The 16,612-nt window shown below is 52.0% G+C and overlaps 2 protein-coding genes and 1 long non-coding RNA gene across 7 annotated transcripts in view; 2 read left to right on the top strand and 1 right to left on the bottom strand.

Annotated features, from left to right (window-relative positions):
* LOC126067442 (tyrosine-protein phosphatase non-receptor type substrate 1-like) overlaps positions 1-2,967 on the bottom strand; it is a 51,003-nt gene extending 48,036 nt beyond the window's left edge. For 2 of the 5 annotated variants that reach the window (XM_049869315.1, XM_049869316.1), the window contains exons 1-2: positions 2,183-2,409; positions 1,963-2,050 (exon numbers count right to left, since the gene is read on the bottom strand). In XM_049869315.1, coding sequence (XP_049725272.1) covers positions 1,963-2,041 — 79 coding nt within the window. In that variant the 5' untranslated portion in view covers positions 2,042-2,050; positions 2,183-2,409. The other 3 variants (XM_049869317.1, XM_049869319.1, XM_049869318.1) reach the window with 3 other exon arrangements.
* The window catches only part of LOC126067347 (translation initiation factor IF-2-like), a 37,796-nt gene continuing 23,223 nt past the window's right edge, over positions 2,040-16,612 (top strand). Inside the window, exons 1-2 of the mRNA XM_049869146.1 lie at positions 2,040-2,076; positions 2,407-3,309. Coding sequence (XP_049725103.1) covers positions 2,040-2,076; positions 2,407-3,309 — 940 coding nt within the window. The remainder of the gene's footprint in view (positions 2,077-2,406; positions 3,310-16,612) is intronic.
* LOC126067446 (uncharacterized) lies at positions 3,490-14,184 on the top strand. The gene is made up of 2 exons (XR_007515402.1): positions 3,490-4,845; positions 13,571-14,184. It is a non-coding gene; the product is annotated as an uncharacterized LOC126067446 (long non-coding RNA).

Below are 16,612 nucleotides of genomic sequence, written 5' to 3'. Positions count from 1 at the left end.
CGTGAGCTACAAAGGTGAAACGTCCTCCCCTCCCCACCACCCTCAACTAGGAAATTCATGCTTACCGCCCAAGATTGATTTATTGCAAAGTTAATTTCGGCCCCTCTGCTGCTCCCACTTTTTCAGGCTATTGATGCTGAATGGATTGGAACAGAAGTTTTATGGCCTAATCTTTACCATTTTATAGATTGTTTTTATAGGCACAAGGGGGAGACTTGCTCACAAGAAGGGTGGTGGTGTTCCCAGCCAGCACCCCTGGAAAGGCAGGTTGCCCGTCTGAACACTTGTTAATCAGCACCACCGCTCATTTGCCAAGGACTGAACCACAGGGTCTAGTCGGAGAAGGGTCTGGAATAGACATTTAGAAATTAACTTGGGCCCAGTTCCCAGCTTCAGGAAAATTAAGCACTGGTGAGAGAAGCTTATGCATTTCCAGAGCAGGAACTCGGACTTTCGCAGGGGGCAAATGACCAGTTCAGGCAGGAAGGAGCAGATTGGAGATACCACTCACTGAAGACATGAAATATATCAGTACTTCCTCCCACCCTGGTGGCACAGTGGTTAAGTGCTACAGCTGCTAACCAAAGGGGGTGGGCAGTTCGAATCCGCCAGGCGCTCCTTGGAAACTCTACAGGGCAGTTCTACTCTCTCCTGTAGGGTTGCTATGAGTCGAAATCAACTTGATGGCACTGGGTTTGGTTTGGGTTTTCCTCCCACCCAGCAAGGACCCAACTGGAACTGAAAGAGCTGGGGAGGGGGGAGGGGATAGAGGGGGTACCCATGTGGATTCCCAAGGTTCAGGCGAAACTGCAGGGCAGAGAGAAGCTGTTGTCCACCGCCACTTCTCCCTCCACCCACTCTTTGCTAGTTCTCCCTTTTTCCCTGCTATCTGATGGTTACCAGTCTCCAGGCAAATGCGGGGTGGGGGGTAGGGGGGGAAAAGCAGATACTGAGCTCATCCTTACCTCCCTCCTGGAGGGTAGGAGGTACAGAAACTTCTCTGCCAACACAGAGATCTCCATTCTGCCCCCGCTCCCTTACATGCCCAGTTGTCTGAACCCCACACCCTCCCAGGAGACCTGGTGTTTTGCAAAACCCCTTTAAGAAGCGGGACTCGTGAATGGTGACCTCACCTCTTGGCGAATACACACACAGTAGCCTTCAGAGCCCGTCTGCTGGTGACAGCTAGGTGTTTGATGTAGGCCAACAAAAAGACATGCTCAGAGCCACAGGTAACAGCCCCACAGAGCACCTGAGCTGCAGGGAGCTGCCGAGAAGCTGGGGAAGGCAGGAGGAAGTAGGGAGCCCATGGGAAGGAAAGTGGTAGGAAGGGAGAGCAAGGAGCTCAACTAGGCAGCTTTGGCAACCACAGGGACAATCTGGGGTGTTTTCACTTCAGGATCTGTGGTTTGCAGCAGCTCACGCCAGGGTTGCAGCAGCCTCCTCTCCTCTCTTTCTCTCCCCCGCCACATACACTAAGGCTGTTTACTCTGTGTAACAGAGTCCCCTATTCCTGCATTTTTGACAGCCGGTTTCTGTTCCATGCCAGGCAGCCTAGGGATGACCCCTCTCAGACCCAGAAATCAAACATGTGGAAAGGGTAAATCCTGGACCAGAGAGCTTCTAGAGAAGCAGGGCGCCTTGCTCTGAGAACACAGATAGCCTGCTTCCCCCATGGGGCAGGTGCCTGCTGAGCCAACTCATCTGGTATGCCTCAGCGCCGGGTCAGTTCAGTGCTGGCACGGTCAGGGTCAAGACAAACAAGACTACGCGGCAGGGACCTGGGTTCTGTCTTTCTTTGGCTGTGTGACTCTGGGCAAGTGGCTGGCCCTCTCTGGGCCTCAGTTTTCGCATCTGTAGCCCATCTCTCCCCCTAGTACTGATCGACATTAACCGAGGAGCTCCGCGTGGCACTCTGAAAGGCCTGAATCTGCAGTTTGGGGAGGGCAGGGAGGTGCTTACCTGGCCAGGCGCAGGACGCGGCGAGCAGCAGACAGAGCAGCGTCCCGAGGCGGCCGGGGGCCGGGCCGGCGGGCTCCATGGGCCCCGGCTGCGGAGCGAGGAGGGAGAGCGGCCGTGAGTGCGCGTTCGGGCGGGCGCGGGCTGGAGCGGGGAAATGACTAAGGCTCCCCCCTCCTCCCCCTCCGCCTCCCCTCCCGGCCGGGCTGCCCACTCCCCGTACCGACGCCCGGGGCGGTGAGAAGCCGCCGTCCCCGCCGCAATTTTCGTAGAACCCCCCCAGGAGAGACTGAGAGCCGGAGAGGGGAGACCCCAACTGCGCGAGAAATAAAGCCGGAGACGGGTAGAGAGGCGGCGGGGTAAAGAAACAGACCCAAGGGAGCCAGGCAGAGAGCCAGAGACAGGGAGGGAGAGAGAGAGGGAGAGCGCGCGAGAGAGAGGAGTGAGCAAGCAGCGCGCAGACCGAGGCAGAGCGGGAGAGAGGAGGACGGGCGGGCAGCGGCGAGGAGCAGGCACTGCCGCCCAGGCCGCCCCCGCCGCAGCCCACTTGCCCCGCCCGGGCTCCTCCGCGGCGCCGGTCGCTCGCTCGCTCCGGCCTGGAGTCCTGGCCGCTGCCCCCGCCCTCCAGCAGCCCGGCCGCCTCCTCCTTCCCTCTCCTCCTCCCTCTTCCCGCCGGAGGAGGTTGTGGGCTCCGGCCCTCCGCACCTTCCCGCGAGCGCCCGCCTGCGCGCCCGCCGGCCGCGCGCCCCGGGGGAGAGAACGCGCGCGGGCCGCGTGGCGCACCGGGCCGGGGAGGCACCCCCGGCCGGTCCGCGGCCTCGCGCTCCCCGCTTGAGGTCAACTCCGAAGCGCCGGCGGCTCGCCCCCCAGCCCCGAGCCAGCCTGCTCCCCCCGCCGCCTCCACTCACTGCCAGGCTCGGACCTGCGCCGCCTGTGCGGGCTGGAAGACTGTGGACGCGCCGCCGGGGGCTGCCCAGAGGCTGGGCCCCCCGCTCCACTTTGCGCAAACTTGTTTTTCTAAGGTCAGCGCCGCGAGCTGGCGACAGCGTCCTTTTAAGGTGGACTGGGGGAGTCGCGGCTGGCCTCCCCTCGCCTCCGGACTCCACTCCGGCCGCGGACAGTCCCCAGTTAGCCCCAGCTCCCCGCTGGCGAGAGGCTGGGGGCGACGAAAGGGTGTGTGTGTGAGTGTGTGCGAGAGGGTGTGTAGGGGCGGAGGTGGCGCCGCTTTTGCTCCTCCCCGAGTGGCCCTGCCCCTGTGCCCCAAAGCTGAAGGGCCCCTTTCGGGGTTGGGCGCCGGCGAGAGGGGCCCGATTCTTTCACAGCTGGACCGAGGTGAAGGAAAAGCAGGAAGTAAGTGAATGTGGGGGGAGGGGGGAGAGGAAGGAGTGAGTGGTGGTACAAAAATAGCGCGTGTGTAGGAAGGACTTCAGTACCGCCTGGAAAAGAGGCGCTGGAAGGAGAGTGGAGCGAGGAGGGGGGCTGTGGCAGGCAGGCGAGGGGAAGAGTCCGGGTCTCCCCGAGGAGGTGGGTTCTCTGGCCAGGTACCTCTCGGTCTGGCAGTGGGGTAGGCCCTGGCGGGGGTGTGTATTGGGAGGAGCTTGAAGGACTGGGCTCCAGTTAAGGGGAAGACGACAGGCAGTGAGGAAAATGAGGGGCCAGGAGGAGAGCAAGGGAAGAGGCCTGGAAGCTGACAACAGAGCCTTGTCGTGAAAAAAACAATCCCGCGCTCTTGTTCCTTGAGGGAACTCTGTGTTCTCAATGGAAGCCAGGTCAGTGATGGGGAATGGGAGTGCTGTGGACACCTGGCAGAAGGCTCCGGACTTTGGGAGGGGAAGGAGTCCAGGACCTCTGCTAATTGGAGGGCTCTTGAGTTGGAAATAAGCTCGGAGATAACCAATTTTGCTTCCCTATGCAGCGAAGACAGAGTCCACATGGCGTAGCGGTTGAGAGTTCAGCTGGTAACCAAAAGGTCGCAGTTGGAATGCACCAGCGGTCCTTGGAAATCCTATGGGGCAATTTTACACAGTCCTATAGGTTCGCTGGAAACTGTGGTGGTGTAGTGGTTAAGTGCTACGCCTACTAACCAAGAGTTCGGTAGTTCGAATCCGCCATGCGCTCCTGGAAAACCCTGTGGGGCAGTTCTACTCCGTCCTATAGGGTCGCTATGAGTCGCAATGAACTCGACGACAGTGGGTTTGGTTTTTGGTATAGGGTCAAAGTCGACTCCACCACAACTGACAACGGCAACAGTCAGTTAAGTGCTCTGAATGAATCCGGGTTGCGGGGGAGCAGACGGTCAGGGGGAGGCCCAGCCCTGCAGACAGAAACAAATTGAGGCCCACAGAGGGAGTGGACTTACCTAAGGCCACACAGGAAGGCCTGGAGTAGAAACAAGATTTGAATTCCTGATTCTCAAGCTAACAATCCTCTCTTCCTTCCCCACCAGCCTCCTAGTCCAATGCTTGGTCCTGCTGTTATGCTAAGACAGGGAAGCAGGCAGGGTATAGCTACTGAAAGCATGGGCCAGGCTCCCTGGGTTCAAATCCCGCCACCACCTCTTATGAGCAGACTTGGGAAAATAACTTATCCTTTCTGTGCCTCAGTTTCCTTGTATGAAATGAGGCCAACATGAGTAGTGACTAAAGGTTGTTGTGGGAATTAGCAAATTAATGTTTGTAAAACACTTAAAACCGTGCCCAGCACACACCAAGTGCCATATCAGTGTGTGATAAATCAAGTGCTTGACAACAATCCTTGGGCACCCACAGGGTTCTGGGCAGCATTTGAAGTGCAAGGGAATTTTCATTTCTGTGGATGTAGAAGATACAACAGCAGCCCATACTAGGTCCCTGTTAAGAGGAATTTACATTCTCATAGGGGAGACAGGTAAGTAGACAAGTGCAAATAATTAATGAACAACAGAAGGTTGAGCTGAGAGAGTGAGAGGAGAGCTAATTTAGATAAGGGTGGTCAGGTCAGGCCTCCCTCAGAAGCTAGAGGCCGAGTCACATAAAGGGGCAGCAAGCCGAGGACTGGGGGAGAAAGATGTTCCAGGAAGAGGGAATAGCAAATATAAAGGCCCCAGGCTTGTGGTGCAAGTTGTTAAGCACTCAACTCCTAGCTGAAAGGTTGGCAGTTCAAGCCCACCCAGAGGCACCTTGGGAGAGACAGGCCTGGTGATCTGCTTCCAAAAGGTCACAGCCTAGAAAACCCCATGGAGCAGTTCTACTTTGCACACATGGGGTCACCATGAGTCACAATCATCTTGACAGCAGCTGACAGCAACAGGCCAGCTTGGTTGGAGGGGAACAAGTGGAGGGTGAGGAGGGCTGGGCAGCCCTGCAGACCTTGGTAAGGAGCCTAATTTATTACCATTGGAGGACTTTATGCAGGAGAGTGCCATTGCCTGATTTATGTGTTTAAAAGGCCACTCTGGCTGCCAGTGGAGAATGGGTCAGGGAGGGGAGCATGGAAGTGGGGTACCGGTGAGGTCCTCAGCATCTGAGGTGGGCGGCAGGGAAAAGGTTCTGACTCTTCGGGCAGGGCCTGGCTGGGACTATGAAGGTGACCATCACCTGTATCCAGGGGTGCTGAGGAAGGTCAGAGGGGAGGCAGCTCCCTGGCCTGGGCTTCCAGAAGGCTCTGCTGGCTCACTATTCTTTACGACACAGACACGCAGAAACCTGCCCAGGATTAGGAACCTGCCTGGATTAGGGAAGGATAATAATTGAACCACCTGCTATTTATATAGAGCACCTTTGGCAAAAGCGCTCAACAGGGCTTTCTGACACAGGGGTCATTTTCACCCTCACCCCCACTCCAGGAGGGGCCCTGGGCCTTGTTCTCTGGATTCAGAGTCCACATAAAATCACCCTTGGCCGACTGTCAGCCCTGGGAGGTCATTGAGACCAATGGGCAGATGGGTCAAATGAGGTGGAGGAGACACCTTGCCTGAGGTCCTCTAGAGAGATTACGACAAATAATTGATGTGAATCAGCCACCCCCATAGCAGGCTCCTGGGATGCCCTGGATCAAAATAGAACTGTATTCATACATGTGTCATTCATTCATGTACTCAACATTATTTATTCGGCATCTACTATGTGTTGGCCATTGTGCTAGGCATTGAGAGGTAGCAGCTGGAAAAAAAGACAAAAATGTCCTCAAAGAGCTGACATTCTAGTGGGGAAAACAAATCAGCAAGTAAAATATTTAGATGAGGTTAAGTGCTACAGGCGGTAATAAACCAAGGAAGGGGCCCAGGGGTGCCAGTGAAAGGGGTGGGGTGCAATTTAAAAATGGGTCAGGGAAGGCTTCACTGAGGAGGTGGTTTTGAGCAAAAACTGAGAAGAAGGTCTATGGGAAGCCAGAGGCAGCCCCACCGTCCAGTTGTTCCCCATGTGTAACCCACCAACAAATCCTGCTGGCTCTGCCCTCAGGTCTCATCCAGAACCAAACAACTCCCCCTCTGCCACTGCCCCTGGTCTGAGCCCCCAGCTTCTCCCCCTGGGCTCCCTGCTTTCACGCTTGTCCCCTCCTGTCTCTTTTCCCTTCAACAGCCAGAGGGACCCCTTTAGATAAGTCGATCCCGTCCCTTTCCTGTTGTCAGGATCTGCTGGAGGGAGGGAGGATCGGGCCAAGGCTGCCAATTTGACTTATGTGATGTGGGGGAAAAAAAAATGTTTTGAACCTCAGTCTCTTCATCTGTGAAATAGAAATAAAAAGGTCTACCCTGATCTGAACAAGTCGACAAGAGCTAAAGTACAATCTTGACTATATCCTACCTGAATTTTGAGACCATCTCAAGAATAGATTCGACACGTTGAGCACTAGTAACTGAAGACCAGATGAGTTGTGGAATGACATCAAGGACATCATACACGAAGAAAGCAACAGATCATTAAAAAGACAGGAGACAAAGAAAAGACCAAATTTGATATCAGAAGAGACTCTGAAGCTTGCTCATGAACGTCGAGTAGCTAAAGCAAAAGGAAGAAATGATGAAGTAAAAGACCTGAACAGAAGATTTCAAAGGGCAGCTCGAGACGACAAAGTAAAGTATTATAATGATACGAGCAAGGATCTGGAGATAGAAAACCAAAAGGGAAGAACATGCTCGGCATTTCTCAAGCTGAAAGAGCTGAAGAAAAAATTCAAGCCTCAAGTTGCAATAGTGAAGGATTCTATGGGGAAAATATTGAATGACTCAGGAAGCATCAAAAGAAGATGGAAAGAATATATAGTCACTTTTTTATACCAAAAAAAGAATTGGTCGATGTTCAACCATTTCAAGAAGTACCATATGAGCAGGAATCAATGGTACTGAAGGAAGAGGTCCAAGCTGCACTGAAGGCATTGGCAAAAAACACGGCTCCAGGAATTGATGGAATATCAATTGAGATGTTTCAACAAACAGATGCAGCACTGGAGGTGCTCACTAGTCTATGCCAAGAAATTTGGAAGACAGCTCCCAGGTCAACCAACTGGAAGAGATCTGTATTTATGTCTATTCCCAAGAAAGGTGATTCCACTGAATGTGAAAATTATCAAACAATATCATTAATATCACATGCAAGTAAAGTTTTGCTGAAGATCATTCAAAAGCAGCTGCAGCAGTATATTGACAGGGAGCTGCCAGAAATTCAAGCCGGATTCAGAAGAGGACGCGGAACCAGGGATATCACTGCTGATGTCAGATGGATGCTGGCTGGAAGCAGAGAATACCAGAAGGATGTTTACCTGTGTTTTATTGACTATGCAAAGGCATTTGACTGTGTGGATCATAACAAATTATGGATGACATTGCAAAGAAGGAGAATTCCAGAACACTTAATTGTGCTCATGGGGAATCTGTACATAGATCAGGAGGCAGTCATTCAAACAGGTCAAGGGGATACTTCGTGGTTTAAAGTCAGGAAGGGTGTGTGTCAGGGTTGTGTCCTTTCACCATACCTATTCGGTTTGTATGCTGAGCAAATAACCTGAAAAGCTGGACTATATGAAGAAGAATGTGGCATCAGGATTGGAGGAAGTCTCAGTAACAACCTGTGATATGTGGATAACAACCTTGCTTGCTGAAAGTGAAGAGGACTTGAAGCACTTACTGATGAAAATCAAAGACCACAGCGTTCAGTATGGATTACACTGCAACATAAAGAAAACAAACATCGTCATAACTGGATCAATAAGCAACATCCTGATAAATGGAGAAAAGATTGAAGTTGTCAAGGATTTCGTTTTACTTGGATCCACAATCAACAACCATGGAAGCAGCAGTCTAGGAATCAGACAATACATTGCATTGGACAAATCTGCTACAAAAGACCTCTTTAAAGTGTTGAAAAGCAAGGATGTCACCTTGAAGAATAAGGTGTGCTGACCCAAGGCATGGTGTTTCCAGTCACCTTTTATGCATGTGAAAGCTGGACAATGAATAAGGAAGACCAGAGAAAAATTGACACCTTTGAATTGTGGTGTTGGGGAAGAAAATTGAATATACCGTGGACTGCCAAAAGAACGGATAAATCTGTCTTTGGAAGAAATGCAACCAGAATGCTCCTTAGAGGCAAGGATGGCAAGACTGTCTCACATACTTTGGTCATGTTGTCAGGAGGAATCAGTCCCTGGAGAAGGATATCATGCTTGGTAAAGTAGAGAGTCAGCAGAAAAAAGGAAGGTCGTCAATGAGATGGGCTGACACAGTGGCTGCAACAATGGGCTCAAGCATAACAAAGATTGTGAGGATGGCGCAGGACCAGGCACTGTTTCATTTTGTTGTACGTAGGGTTGCTATGAATCGGAACCAACTCGATGGCAGCTAACAACAACGACACCCTGATCCGAGGGGTCCGTAGCAGCATGGATGAAAGTGACCATAGTGGGAACATGATGTCTGTCCTTTTGCTTCTGCCAGGAGAGGTGATAAAGCCCCCTGCCATGGGCCAGGCACTTTGATATCCATCATCTCTCTGGGGTCCCAGAGACAGGAAGTGAGCCCAGAAAGTGACCGGACCAGGGTCACTTCACTGGGGCACTGGAACCCGCACGACCCCCTCTGCCTGGCACCAGGGTCTGCCTGGGCTCTGCTCCCCCGTTTCCGTAACCCTGGGCTGGTGTCAGCAGGCAGGCTCGCCAGGCTGCCTTTGTGTGGGGCCAGGCTGGAGCCTGGAGCTGCCAATGACCTATTTTTCTGGGGAAGAGGTGCCATTTGGAGCCAGAAGCCTCAGCTGTGGAGACAGAATAATAAAAATAAAGACAGTGAGGACTCCTGAGTGGCCTGAACCAGGGAACCAACTGCCCCAGAGAGGAGCTTCTGACTGGGTTAGAGAGGATGCAGGGGTGGGGGGCAGACATTCCTGAGCTCTCGCTGTGGCCTCTGACCTTTACATGGGTCACTGCCAAGGCTCCCAAGAGCCTCTTGCAGGGAGGCTGTTCTCTTTCCCGTTTTATATATAACTGAGGAAACTGAGGCTCAGAGCAATGCAGTGACTTGCCCATGACACACAGTTGGTGAGTGGCCTAGCCAGGCAGGATTCAAACTCAGTTCTACAAATAGCAAGTTGCCATCTGTTCAGCACCTATTTTGTATGTAAGCATGTTCTTGTGAGATACACTATACCTTGCTAATAAGGAAACCCTCGTGGTGTAGTGGTTAAGAGCTACTGCTGCTGACCAAAAGGTGAGCAGTTTGAATCTACCAGGCACTCCTTGGAAACCCTACAGGGCAGTTATACTCTGTCCTGTAGGGTCACAATGAGTTGGAATCAACTAGATGGCAATGGGTTTGGTTGTCTTTAGTTTTTCCTGCTAATAAAGGAGCCCTGGTGGCACGGTGGGTAAATGCTTGACTGCTAAATCAAAGGTAGGCAGTTTGAACCCACCAGCTGCTCTGTGGGAAAGAGATGTGGCAGTCTGTTAACATGAAGATTAAAAAAAAAAGTTGCCGTCAATTCTGACTCCTAGTGACCCTACGGGTCAGAGTAGAACTGCCCCATAGAGTTTCTAAGGAGTGCCTGGTGGATTTGAACTTCTGTCCTTTTGGTTAGTAGCCATAGCTCTTAACCGCTATACCACCAGGGTTTAACGTAAAGATTATAGCCTCAGAAACCAGGTTTGGTTTGGTTTTTGTGCTAACCCAAATAATTCCCCCATTTTACAGATGAGAAAACTAGGACTTAGAAATTTCTCTACTCACGTCGTTTTCTCAGAAAGGCCTTGCCAGGTCATCTTGCTAAAATAGTCACCCTACCGCTGCCCCACCTCACCCTGTTCCCTCTCCTACTTTATTTTTTCTTCATAGCGTGCATCACAACCTGCCATTATTGTGTATCTTTACTGCGTTTTGTCCTCTCCCTAACTAGCCACGAGGAGTCCATGGGTGGTGCAGATGATTAATGGGCTCTGCTTCTAATCCAAAGGTTGGCAGTTCAGGTTCACCCAGAGGTACTCAGAAGAAAGGCCTGGCAGCCTACTTCCAAAAAATCAGCCACTGCAAACCCTATGGAGCACAGTTTTACTCTCACACTCGTGCGGTTACCGTGAGTCGGAATCGACTTGACTGCAACTATTTGTTTTTTTGTTTTTAACTAGCCACAGGTCAGTCTAGCCTAGTGGCTCTGTGCGTGGCCCTGAAAGCAGATCCTACAGCTTTGCCAATCTGTGCTTTGCCTGCCCAGGTGGGGGTAATGATGGAACTGTACCTAAAATGTTTCTCATAGGGGTTAGGTGAATAACTGTATGTTAAGATGTTGGCTGTGACCACTGTTTTGTCCCAGCGCTGCAGCCCCAGGACCTTCAACAGTCAATAGTATGTTGTAAATAAATATGTATTGAATGAGTAAAAATCGTGACCTGGCCAAAGCACCCAGTAAGGAACCGGGGCAGAGTCTGGATTTGAGGGGAGGTCTGTGAGCCTGTGCTTTGGTCTACCGTACCTCCCCTACAGCTGCTCAGGAATCAGAGTGGTGGGTCTCCAATTTAATCGGGCATCAGCAGCTCCTGGAGAACCTGCTAACTAACACACAAATCCCGGAGCCTCACCCCCAGAGTTTCTGATTCAGTAAGTCTTAGGTGATGGTGCTGGTTCTGGGACCACACTGCACTGAATAGACTGAAGTTCAAGCCCTGGTAGGACCAGTCCATGAGGCAAGTCCTACCTTCCCAGTTAGTTGGCCAGACCATCACTCTGGCTCCTGTCCTTTCCACTGGCTCAGAGGCTCCAGCCAGTGCCCCAGAGCAGGGGAGCTGTGACAAATCATGGAGCCAGGGCCTAGGGGAGCCACGTTGTAATTAGAGCTTTCCCAGAGAAGGCAGCGACTCAGCAACTGATTGGGCAGGCAGGCAGCTCGCCCAGCTCCTCAGGGGTGGGTCTCAGGCTCTGGGGATCTGGCTCCGCCTGAGCCAAGCCCAGCTGTACTGAGCAGAGCCTCCCCCCACGCTGTTGGGTGGAGGTCCCCTGCCAGGTGGGGGTTCAAGGGTTGCAGCAGGACACGGAGCAAATGGCCTCAGCGTGCATGGGGAGACCTGGGTTCCAGTGCTGACTCTGCCTAGTAATAATACTGTTGTTTTGTGCCATGGAGTCAATTCCAACTCGTGGCAACCCTGTATGTGCAGACTAGAACTGCTCCATAGGGTTTTCAAGGCTGTGACCTTTTGGAAGCAGATCACCAGGCCTGTTTTCTGAGGTGCCTCTGCGTGGGTTTGAACTGTCAAACTCTCAGCTAGTAGTTGAGTGCTTAACTGTTTGTGCCCTCCAGGGGCTGACAATAACAATACTATTAATAACTAAAATGCAGGAGCTGTTACCAAGCCCTAGGCATGTGGATTCTCTCATGACCCCTCACCATGACATTGTAATGCAGACCCAATTCTTTTATTTGTTTATTTATTTATTGTGCTTTAGGTGAAAGTTTACAAATCAAGTCAGTCTCATACAAAAAGTTACACACACCTTGCTATATACTCCTAGCTGCTCTCCCCTTAGCTGAGACAGCACACTCCTCCTCTCCACCCTGTATTCCCTGTGTTCATTCAGACAGCTTCTGACCCTCTCTGCCCTCCCATCTCCCCTCCAGACAGGACCTGCCCACATAGTCTCATGTGTCTACTTGAGCAAGAAGCTCCCTCCTCACCGTTATCATTTTCTATTCTATAGTCCAGTCCCTGTCTGGAGAGTTGGTTTCGGGAATGGTTCCAATCTTGGCCTAACAAAGGGTCTGGGGACCATGACCATCAGGGTCCCTTCAGTCTCAGTCAGGCCATTAAGCCTGGTCTCTTTATAAGAGTTTGAGATCTGCATCTCATTGTTCTGCCCCATCAGGGATTCTCTCTTGTGTTCCCTGTCAGGGCAGTCATTGGTGGGAGCTGAGCACCATTTAGTTCTTCCGCAAACCCAATTCTTATCCTCATTTCACAAATGAGGAAGCCAAGGCACAGAGAGGCTTAGGGGCATGTCCGAGAGCACACAGCTTGTGAGCTGCAGAGCTGGGCCTTGATTCCAGGAGTTCTCCTTCCACAGCACCTGGTCTTGACCTCTGCACATTCTAACCTCACTTTGCTACAAGCTTGGGAGGCCCCATGGAGCCCTCACTAAGTTTCTGCCACCACCGAGGGGCTGGTGTGATGATTTCCAGGTCCCAGTGCAGGGCCTGCTGACCCGGTGTAGGCACACAAGTGTTTGATGAATGACAGGTGACTGGGACCCTTTCCAGGACTGATGGGACGATATGGCACAGTGGCGGAGAGAGCTGCACTCAACTCCTGGCTTGCCCCTCACTGCTGTGTGACCTTGGGCGGGGGCGTGTCTCAGCCTGTTTCCTCATCTGAAAACAGCTGGAGGGAGGATTAATGCATAATAGAGAGAGAGATCAACACAGGCAGCTGAGAAGGATGTTTGGGGCCTGCTCCTGCCCCATCTTCCCCACCTCAGTCCCCTCATGCAGTTGCTCAGATGAAACATTCTCATGGCCTCCTGGACTCATCTTTCTCTCACTCCCCACTCACAGTCCTGTCAATTAGCCCTCTTGGCTCTACCTCCACATAAGTGCAGATCTGATCGCTCACGCCGCACCCTGTCCCTGCACCTCCGTCTCTCACCTGGATCGGTGCTGGCATCTCCCTGGCCTCCTGACTATTCAGACCCTGCACATCAGCCAGAGATATCTTGTCCCTCCTTCCATCAAAATCTCCCAATAACTTTCTATCTCCTCTCTTGGAATAAAACCCCAAGTTCTCAGTGTGGCCCATAAGTCCCCACGTGATCTCACGCCCTGCCTCTTACTGACCTCATGTCCCCCTTGCTCATTGCATCTAGCCATACTTGTCTTCTTGGCACTCCTTCAACATGTCCAGCTGGCATCTACCTCAGGGCCTTTGCACTTGCTATTCCCTGTGTCTGGAACTCTATTCACTCAGTTAGCTTGCTCTGGCTCTTCTTTGGGGTGTCTGCTCAAATGTCACCTCCTCAGAGAGGCCTGTCCTGACCAGTTCATCTAAACTTGTCCCCTGTCACTTCCTGTCCACTTATGCTGCTTTAGTTCTCTTGATAGCATTTATATTTCTTGGTAGCATATAAATATTATATATTGATTGCTTTCTGTCTCCCTCTCCCCAGCACCTGGAGCAGTGCCTGGCACAGAGTAGGGACTCAGGAGATAGCCGCTGACAGAGTAAGAGAAGAAGCTGAGCAGAAAGCAGGAGGCAGCTCTGTCACCCGGGCACTGGCAACTGAACTGAAGGGTTCAGGCCCTCCTTCTTAAGGTCTCAGTGTCATGGATTGAATTATGTCCCCCCAAAAATGTGTGTATCAACTTGGTTGGGCCATCCTTCCCAGTATTGAGTGGTTGTCCTCCATTTTGTGATTGTAATTTTATATTAAAAAGATTAGGGTGGGATTGTAACACCACCCTTACTCAGGTCACCTCCCTGATCCAATGTAAGGGGAGCTTCCCCGGGGTGTGGCCTGCACCACCTTTTTATCTCTCAAGAGATGAAAGGGAAGCAAGCAGAGAGTTGGGGACCTCATACCACCAAGAAAGCAGCACCGGGAACAGGGCATGTCCTTTGGACCTGGGGTCCCTGCACCTGAGAAGCTCCTCAACCAAGGCAAGATTGACAAGGAAATCTTCCTCCAGAGCTGACAGAGGGAGAAAGCCTTCCCCTGGAGCCACACCTTGAATTTGGACTTGTAACCGACTAGAGTGTGAGAGAATAAATTTCTTTGTTAAAGCCATCCACTTGTGGTATTTGTTATAGCAGCACTAGATGACTAAGACACTCAGCTTGGCCTGGGTTTCCTTGAAAAACAGGCATCCTCATTGAACCCTGGTTTCCTTCTCAGGCAGGGAGGGTGGGAGTCCAGTTGGCCTCATTACTGTTTTTGAGAGGAAGTATCCATCCTCGAGCAGGAACAGGCCTGGCTCCCGGGGCAGCTGAAGCAACATAAACCACTTTGTCTGCTGCTGGCTTCTGGTGAACCTGGACTCTGGCCTCTGGAACGAGGAGGGCAATGGGCCTAGAGGTGGTTTCCAGAGCTCTTCAGCCTGTTACTTCATGGGAGTCGCCAGTTATGTGGTGTTTTCAGAGTGATTTCCAGAGCCCTTTAGCCTGTGACCTCAGGAATCTCCCAGCCACGTGGTGTGAAGGCTGGGCCCAGAAGCTGGCCTCACCTGACCGAAGTTTGTCCCACTCACCTCTGACCACTTGCACAGATGTGCGAATAGAGCCTCTGCGAGAGGGAGAAGGTGCCTGGGTGGCAGAATGAGCTAGTGCCAAAGTAAGGCAACGAATCCAGATCTTTTGATACCAAATACCTTATTCCTCCTCCTCACTCCCAATCCATCCACTCCTCGGCCCTCAAATGCCCTGGGCACTGGGCTGGTTCATGCCTGAATGCCACCATGTCACTGAGTCTCATCCCCTGTTTACCAAAGAAAGTCATCACGTAGACAAGAAAGCGAAGCTCAGAGGGGTGATGCGTAGCCTGAAGTCTTGCTGTGTAGACACGTGACAGGCCAAATTAGAAAGTGTTAGTCTGTGTTTGTCCACCTAATGTTTCTTCTCTCCAATTTCCAGGAAATAACTGGGCCTAGTGTGTGTGTGTGAGTTAATATGTGGAAACCCTGGTGGTATAGTGGTTTAGAGCTATGGCTGCTAACCAAAAGGTCGGCAGTTCAAATGTATCAGAAGCTCCTTGGAAACTGTATGGGGCAGTTCTACCCTGTCCTATAGGGTTGCTATGAGTCGGAATTGACTCAGTGGTAATGGGTTTGGTTTGGTTTTGGTTTGGTAAATATGTGCTACAGGGAATTTGGCAAAAGTGTGCCCAAAATTACCACCCCCCACCCCCTGGTCTTTGTGAGGAGTCCTGGTGGTGCAGTGGTGAAGAGCTCGGCTGCTAACAGAAAGGTCAGCATGTCAATCCACCAGCTGCTCCTTGGAAACCCTATGAGCAGTTCTACTGTGTCCTATGGGGTCGCTATGAGTCAGAATCAACTTGACGGCAACGGGTTCTTTTTTGGTTTGGTCTTTGTGAAAGCCTAAAACCCAAGAGATTGCCAGGGAGAATTGGGAGAGGCAGGAGTGGGGGTTGGGAGGGCACTTTGAAGAAGCTGGAAGGTCTCAGATGGGCAGGGGGGTGCTGCCCTTACCCCATCAGGGCTTGGCGAGGGGTTGGGAGATGGGCAAGGCTTCTGGGGCCTTGGTGCCCTGGAAAGCTGGACCACAGAGCTGCTGAGCCTGGAGGGCCTCCTGGGCCGGGACAATGCACACAGTGAAGTAATACACGGCCTGCAATCAGGCAACAGATGTTTACTGAGCACCTGCTATGGGCCAGGGCCTGTGCCAGGTCTAGAAATTACAGTCACAGCTCCTGCCCTCAAGGCCTGCACCTTCTAGTGGGGAAGATGGAGAGATAAATGCGTGAACGAAGAAATACAGTGCATGCTTTGTAGGGACAAGTGCTGAGACAAAGGCATCAGGGTGAGGGGACAGAGAGGGATGGGGGCTGCTATCCTACACAGGATGGCAGGGAGGGTCTTGCTCAGGAGTGGAATTTCCTGAAGAAGTGAAAGCGAGAGCCACAGGCAGGCCTGGCAGAGGGGACAGCCAGTGTGGAGACCCTGTGGGGGCATGTTGAGGACAGCAGGTGGCCAGGAGGTGGAGGGAGGGAGAGTGGTGGGAGAAGAGGGTGGAGAGGGAGTAGGGTCTCCCGGGCTACGGTCAGGCCTTGGGGTTTTACTCAGAGCAAGTCTGAGCTGCTGCAGGGTTTTGGGCAAAGGAGCTACAGAGAGAGCATTTGGACAGGCTCCTGGAAGCCACCTCAAATGCTGGAGCACTGGAACTGAGCAAGCTCTGGAGAGGAAGGAGCCCAAAGAACGACAAAGTTTGGGATTCCCAGCATCCCAATGGGATAGGACCATAGAACAGATTAATTTAATGGCTTCTTAAACTCTAATGTGCATCCGAGTCACCTGGAAACCTCGTTAAATGCTGATTCTGACCCAGTAGACCTGGGGTGGGCCTGAGATTCTGCATTTCTAACATATCCCAGGTGAGATTGAAGCTGCTGGTCCATGGACCACATTTTGAGCAGCAAGGATTTAAAGGCAATTTGAGTCCCTGGGTGGTGTAAATGGGTTAAGCTCTAAACTACAGC

The sequence above is a fragment of the Elephas maximus genome, chromosome 25 (assembly GCF_024166365.1).
Source record: "Elephas maximus indicus isolate mEleMax1 chromosome 25, mEleMax1 primary haplotype, whole genome shotgun sequence".
Classification (NCBI taxonomy): Eukaryota; Metazoa; Chordata; class Mammalia; order Proboscidea; family Elephantidae; genus Elephas; species Elephas maximus.
The sequence above is the reverse complement of the archived record's forward strand: the minus strand, read 5'-3'. Positions and strand labels throughout refer to the sequence as shown.